This window comes from Furipterus horrens, unplaced genomic scaffold (assembly GCF_987537825.1).
Source record: "Furipterus horrens unplaced genomic scaffold, mFurHor1.1.pri manual_scaffold_6, whole genome shotgun sequence".
In the NCBI taxonomy this organism is placed as follows: Eukaryota; Metazoa; Chordata; class Mammalia; order Chiroptera; family Furipteridae; genus Furipterus; species Furipterus horrens.
Window position 1 is genome coordinate 139,514,435 of NW_028327176.1, and position 7,666 is coordinate 139,522,100.

Genomic DNA, 7,666 nt, shown 5'->3' on the forward strand with positions numbered 1-7,666 from the left:
GGCCCAAACATTCATTGTTCCAGAGCTCCACAGGTGATTCTCAGAGGAATCATTGAGTAGTCCTGGCTCCATATGCACCAGACACCTTGCATGCCACATCATTTAGTCCTTACAATCCCAGAGACAATCGGCAGCTGTCCGTCTCGAGAGACGATGGTGTAGCTTCTTAAGAGTCCATCTGCACTGCCGAGAATGGCTGTGCAGTCCGACTCGGGAGTGACACGGTATCTGTCTCCTCCCGTGTTAAATCGACATCTTGCGATGACGCTGGAGTGTCCTCTCCAGTGAAGCTGAAGCTACAGAGCCTGGGCAGGGTGATATGGAGGGTCTGCTGTTGCCCATGCAGCAGACCCCCCCTCTCTTCGCAGCTGAAGGGTCCAAGGGAAAGACGGAGTCAATACAGCTTGGCTTCAGGTGCGCCGCAGGAGTTGCCGGTGTTGACTACAACGTCAAACCGCCTTAGGGACTCCGGCTCCGGATTTTCTGTCGGGGTTTACTCCCTTAGCCTTTCCCCTGAAGAGGTATGCCGCAAGGCAGCGGAGGTTTTTTGGAGTCAGAGTTTTCCTTCTCTCATGTGCCCTGACTGGAAGATCGAACCAGCGACACTTAGCTCGCAGGCCGACGCTTAGCTCCCTGACCTTAAGTATGCAGCTTTCTCCCATCATCTCCTATACTGTCCAATATGATGACCACACATGGCTATTTACATTAAAATTAAATTAAATGCCACACTAGTCATATTTCAAGTGCTGGACAGTCACATGTGGCTAGTGGCCACTGGACTGGACAACACTATATAGAACATTTCCATCGTCACAGAAATTCCTCTGGGCAGAGCTCAGAGATGGACTCTGGACAGCAATAATGATGGAGCTTTGTGATTGAGGGGTTCCTAAACAGGGAAAAGAGACAACTTGGGGAAATGGAAAAGGGCCCCTTCTCTGCAGGGACTTTTCTCGGTGGGGCAGTGAGTGCTAGCACACCCACCTCTGACGTTCATCACCCAGAGACAATACAGTGTAGTAAAAGCACAAGGTGTGATTGCAGAGGGAGGGGATGTGGTATGAGGGGACTAAATGGTAATGGGAAAAAATACAATAAAAAATAAAATAATTGCGAATGAACATAACCTACTAAGGCAGTTATTTTCAATCAGTGTGCTGCAAGAGTTTTTAAAACATTCAATACCTATGTAATCAGGGGCACTGGCTGACCTCTTTTCCTAGATTGTCAAATAAAAAAATGACAGCAGCCAACACAAGAGCCATCAGGTGTGAATGTCTTATCTTGAACCATTAAATATATACATCATATAACAGAGTTGCATCTTACTGGTCATGTGGCATAAGGTTGGGTCTGACTGGTTAATTCTTGGTACCACAAACCCTTATATACAAGTATAAGGAGCTGATAATCACTTTGAGCAAAAAGCGTAGGTAATTATTATTATTTCTTTTTTTGTAAATCAATCAAAATTATACCTATTTTTTTGGTGAGATTGAAAAAACATATTTTTGATACGATGCAGAATAGTTTACACGTGCCATGGGATGAAAAAGGTTGAAAATTACATTAGGGTTTAAATCCAGGTTTTAGCACCCACTAGGTAATCTTTGAAGTTACTTTATATTTCCATGCTTCAATTTTTCCTATAACCTGTGGTTAACAAGTACTTATCCTCACACCTGTGATAAATATTAACCAAGCTAATACTTATCAGGTACTTAGATCAGTGCCTAGCAATTGCATTTAAGATGTTAGCAATTATTACTTGCTTTAGTTATTTCCAAGATCACATGGCTAGTGGTGATGTCGAGACTGCACACAGGTTTCCTAACTCCACACTTTCTGTGACACCCCTACTTCCCAAGCGCTTTCCTATATGTAATAAGAAGCAATAGGCCAATGAATGATACAGGAAGTATATTTTATTTTATCATGTGACAATAGCCACATTTACAGCTGTCCAACCACAGTATAGATTTGAATAGAGAAAATGGTTCAGAAATACCAGTATTAGTGATTCAAGTATTGACCTTTATTTGATAAAAGTTTTGATGATGGATTTTCCAGTTTTAAAATGCTATTTTATACTGAGTTATTTTCTTAAAAATAGCTATTTTGAATTAAACACAAACTAGGTATATTCACATAACACAACTGCATTTGAAACAAGCTTAAAATTTCCTATCAATTTTGCTCTTCTATTAAAAATGCTTAATTCCATCATCATGCTGAATGCTCAGCCTCTTTCATACCATCTCCAGGGGACTTCCTGGGAAGTAAACAATGTCTATCTTCTCTCTGAAAGACAGTGATAACCTGGCATTTTTCGTACCACATTCCCCAGTATTCCTATAACACACTCCTTCTGCTCTTTTGAGATATGCTTCTGATTGACACTAGAATACTGAAAACTTAATTCTAAGCCTCTCTGTCATAAACTACAGAATAATCTTAAATAGATCATGAAATTTCCTCAGGTCTCTGCTTTCAATTGCAAAAAAATAAAACAGTCCTATTTGTTGTCTTTTATCATTTTATTTTCACAGTAATCCTTACGGTTAAGTAAGGTAGCATTATAACCATTCACAGAGAAAACTCAAAGAGGTTACACAATCCATCCAAGATCTCTCAGGTAGCAGTATGACAGTTAAAATCACAGTTTTGCTCAGAACCTTGGTACTGGTATATAGTGTGCTAATAAACTGTTAAATGAAGCAACAACCCAAGTCCCTTCCAATGTCACATTTTATACTTCTACTTGTCATTTTTTCTTTTTTCAATCAGCATTTAAATTAGAAAGTATATATAGTTGGTCACTAAATTTCATTTATCATGATTATCTAATTTAACCATTCTTTAAAAGTTTCTTGTATTTTTACATTATGTCCAGAGAAAAGTTAATTTTTTAAACTGCTTCCACTTCTGCCTGCCTCTCTGAAAGCTTTTGGACTTACCTATTTGCCAAGGTAGAAATTTGCTAAGACTTTATAAACACTAATTTTTAAAATAATTTTGTGATTTCAAAACAAAAGACCTTATTCTTATTCCCTGCTGTAGCTATAAAAATGTATTTTCTATTTATTTTTGTATCCAGTCTCCTCTCTGCTTTCAGTTGTTATTCTACCTCACTGTCAAGCTTCCCTTTCCCTAGCAAATGTCAGTCTTAAGAGTCAGGAAAAATAAACTAACCACCTGAATTGGAAGATGTAACTTTAAACGTTAAATGAGGGATTCAGGATATTTCCTTAGAGGCCATATGACCAATTTAAAAGCTGATGATATGATGTGCTTAAAATAACACATTAACTCTTATTTGTAATAAACTTATACAAATGCTATTTAGTCATGCTGATATTACATAGAATACATGCCTAAACCAAAGGTGAAAACAAAATTTATTTTATCAGTAGTCCTGAAAATTCAGCAAAGCTCAATAAATAGGATACTCTCACAAGGAGGAAGCTTTAAACATTTGGTAATTTATATAATATGCTAAAAATGAGAAAACAAACAGGGCATGGGACAGGAAGTACATATATGAAAAATAACTCCAAGATTTCCTTCATTTTGATTGTATTACTTTCTTGTCTCCGGGAGGGAATATTCTGACTTCAAAAGTAACAAAATATTTGAGAAGGGAATTTACATCTTTCTGTTCTAGATGGTATTCTTCTGCTATTTTCTTAGCAGTCCATGTGTCTGGATAAAGTTTATGATTGTTGAGAAGTGTCAGTGCCTCTACAATGGAAATTTTGCCTTTGGGAATGTTCTCAATACTTATGTCAAAGTGATGGCCTTTCGGCAATCTGAACTCCTTTGGCTCCTGAGGTATTTCAGCATCTTTTACCTAGTAACAAAAGACAAAAACAAACAAAAAGGCTTTCAAGATGAGAGAAAAGACCTGACGTCTACAGTCATACTTCTCAAATCCCCACTATTCTTCAAATAAATACCACACCTGCTTCTACAAAGTACATTCTCTCATTTTGATGGCATTTTGGCCACATCACTATTTAGTAACTATAGCTCAACAGTTTAAGAAATTAAGGTAATTTTAGAAAATAATACTTGAATGTATACCATCTACTCACATTATTTTGTTTGTATATTAAAACAACAAGTAATTGATCAGATCAAGACTGCTTCCCAAGGGCAGGACTCTGATGCTGCCCTAACAGTTTACTTGATAATCTCCATTCTGTTTCCTAGTTTTGTATTTCATATTCAATGCCTCCAAACACCATGAATTTAAATATTGCTAGAGCTTTTGCCTCCTCAGAGAAAAGAAACTACTTCTAATATTCCAACAAATACAAATAAAACATTCTATGCACACCCACCTTTCCACCTGTCTGCCCCATCCAAGCTTTATTTCATTGCTGTTATGTAGTTATCATTCGTTCCCTTTTCCTTTCACCTGCACCCTAATGCTGCTATTTGGTCAAAATACAAAAATGTCCTAGACATCTTTTAAAAACACCCACAAACCCAAAACCAACGCTTCCTTCATGACCAGTTTCCTTCTTTCCAGTTAAGCTTTAAAAGATCATGATTTTTGTGGTATTTAATCCAGAGGACTCGATGTTAATCCAGAAGACACTTTTCAGACTTCATCTGAACTCATGGTAGCACCTGACGCTGGATTTCCAGGCCCCACTTCTCCTAGTTTTTCACCTGCCTCTCCAGCAGTTCCTTTTTGTTTGTTTCTCTGTGGACTCTCCCTTCAGCTGCCCCTTGAATACTAGGGTGCTCCAAGTCCTGGCCTACCCTCTTATCACCCACCCTCTATATTCTCTTCCTAAGTAACCCCACATAACACCTGGACTTTCATTACTACCTCAATTACTTTCAACTGTGATCTCAAACCTGCACCTTTCTCCTTACTTCCAGACCCAAATTTCCAAATGCCTGATGGGCATCTCTACTTAAATCTACAAGCACCTCAAAATCAACACATTAAAAACTAAACCTATCCCTTTCCTCTGAAAACCCAATTCTATCCCCGTATTTACTACTTCATTGACTACCACCACCCACCTCCCATAACCCAACCAAAAACTCAAAGCTTCTCCTACGTCATGTTATACGGGCACCCCCCTCTCCCTCACTCATAATATCCAATCACTGACCAAATCCTGTTGATACAGCCTCCTAAATCCCTCTAGGAGCCATTCACTTCTCTCGCAGTTACTATATCACCTTAGATCGAGCCAATGTGTCTTGAAGGAACTACTACAAAATAATTACTTGACATACAACAGGCACAGCATCACTGATGTCTAGTGACATCACAAACGACTACCAAAAAGAAAAAAAGGGACAAAGAACATAAATAGGTACCTCAGTATTTTAAAATCACTCTCCCATAAGCCTTTTTAGACTTTCCTAATAACCCCTTTAAATTTTAATACCACTGTGTATCTCTTTATATATTGTATCTTATGTATCTGTGTTTTATATATGAAAAGCACTATATATGTTTTTTGTGCCCCAAGAGCCAATTTTCAAATGCATGATTTTGTGTAACATGAGAGGAAAAACACTTGGGAGTATTAACTCAACACCTGCCTAAAAATAACAAAGGACATGAACATCAACTCCTAGTATCTGGTGATAACAGAACCCAGTAACTGCTATTACGTGTAATAATTTACCTGTGCAGCCTACTGCCTATCCAGAGAGAAAGTGAGAGATGGAACCAGAGAATTTTAGAACAGAAAAAAAATTGGAAGTTGTCACAGGCACTGACCTCTCCTTGGTTCGAACTCTTCCCTCTCTCAGAACCTTCCTGCCCCCACAGACTTACCTGGTTAATGCCCGCTCATCCAGCAGGCCCCAGGTTAAATGTCACTCCCCGCGAAACCAGCCCTGATCCTCCGATCTCAAACAGGCCTATGTTTCTCCTTCAGACATACTAGTGATCATGTACTATGGCTGCTCATCTGTTTAATGCCTGTGCCCATCACAATACTATACGCACGGTGAGAACAAGGACCTGGTCCATTCTGTCCATCACTATACACAAAGCACTCAGGCCTCACATTTATATGTGGATTTACATCTAGGTTCCCACTGCCACTGTATTCTTTTACATATCCTATCTGAACATATCCTTAAGAAACAAACAAACAACACACCCAAATACCACCAATACAACACTAAAGAAATCCCAGAGATTAGAACCTATCTATCTCAATACCCTGAAGGGTAAAAACAGTTTTAAATCTCTCCTTTGGCCATTCAAATGGCAACCACTAGAAGTACCTTTACAAAATCTTACATACTCTGAAATAATATAATCCACACAGTTGCATTCAATCAGTACTTTCACAAGTCTTTTAGAATTTCAGTAAATAACCAATGAACCAAGGCCTGTGAGTCTTGCTTAGACCACTGGACTTAAACGTGCACTGCAACCTGGTCACAACTACACGGACATTTTACACTTACAGAGCTCCTCGCTGTCTTACTGTTTTGCACGCTTTCTGATAATGATCCTGGAATCCAAAAAGGATGTTATTTATTTAGTTAAAACATGTATTACCTGCACAGAAGATACAGGATCTTTGGAATCAACATACACATCTTTCAGTAATGACAGCAGATTGTCATCTTTTCTATCAACTTCTTTCTTAATATCTGGATGGCCTAAGGAAAGATTGTCACAATATTAAAAGCAAATAAGTTTCCTCAGAGATCCTCAACTCTTAATACACGACAGTCACTTTTCATTTTTTTGTTAAGAAACCACCCCTTGGACGGTACGAAAAATATTTTAAAGTGAACCCAAATGCTAGGTCAGTGTCCATCGGTCTGTGAAGACACCCGGAGTAACGTCCGCTGCACGTGATTCCTTATGATTGTGATCCCCTGTACCAAGGGGCCAAACGTGAACAACAAAAAGCCGGCGAGGACTGAGCCAGCGGGGGCACCCACTGGCCTTCACCTCCCGGACGACGAAGCAAGCGGAGCCGCCGACTCCATAGCGGGCCTAAGGGGACTGCTCAATGTCACCAGCCTGGTGGCTGCACCGTTCCGCGGTCGGCCGACCGGGGCCACTGCGGTCGAGTGCGGTCACCCCGGCCACTGGACAAATGTCCACCCGCGCAGCACCGCCCACCAGTTCGCACAGGAAGCCCGCGAGCAGGGCGCCGGGCCACCCCGCACCACTCACTGCTTATCTGTTCTCGCAGTTGGCTCTTGGTGGAAGGGTGCCTGGGCGCGGGAGAGGGCTTCATCTTGCTGATTTCCCGTTCCGCCCGGTTTTCGAGATTGAAGTTCCGGATCGCGCGAGTCACCGCGGCCCCCATCTTCTCACAACATGATGCCTTGAGATTCACGCCACACGTGGGAACCCCGGCGAAGTCGACCGCCGGGACGCATCGAGCATGCGCAAATCCAGGGTCTACCCGGTTGCGCGCCAGAAAACTAGCGCTAAGTGCGCGCGGTTTGCCCCCTTGCGGTTGGGAGGGCACATTGCCGCTTCTCCGCCCAGAGCAAATCAAAGGGAGCGCTACTCTCCGGGGAGGGGGCGGAGTCCCACTCGCGGCCGCTTTGGACGATGGGGGTCGGAGTTTAGGCCTCAGACGCACTCTGGTTTTCAATTCTGGACACTCCTGGAGACCCCTGGGAAGCTTCAGAACAGTTGCATGCTTTGCAG

General features: G+C 41.2%; 1 protein-coding gene across 1 annotated transcript; it reads right to left on the minus strand.

Moving 5' to 3' along the window:
* Nucleotides 1–3,159: 3,159 nt before the first annotated feature.
* NDUFAF4 (NADH:ubiquinone oxidoreductase complex assembly factor 4) lies at nt 3,160–7,424 on the minus strand. Its single transcript, XM_090280559.1, has 3 exons — nt 7,181–7,424; nt 6,551–6,654; nt 3,160–3,853 (listed from the first exon to the last, which is right to left on the minus strand). Exons 1-3 carry the CDS (start codon nt 7,314–7,316, stop codon nt 3,569–3,571), a joined length of 525 nt encoding a protein of 174 aa, XP_090136685.1. The 5' UTR covers nt 7,317–7,424; the 3' UTR covers nt 3,160–3,568.
* Between the last annotated feature and the right edge of the window lie 242 nt (nt 7,425–7,666).

What these genes read in the sequence shown, in the direction of transcription:
- NDUFAF4 (XM_090280559.1), bottom strand. Translation starts at nt 7,316, where the DNA reads ATGGGGGCCGCGGTGACTCGCGCGATCCGGAACTTCAATCTCGAAAAC. An exon ending in ACTGCGAGAACAGATAAGCA is followed by an intron (nt 6,655 to 7,180) that starts GTGAGTGGTGCG and finishes ATCTTTCCTTAG; the next exon opens with GCCATCCAGATATTAAGAAA. An exon ending in ATCCTGTATCTTCTGTGCAG is followed by an intron (nt 3,854 to 6,550) that starts GTAATACATGTT and finishes TTTTGTTACTAG; the next exon opens with GTAAAAGATGCTGAAATACC.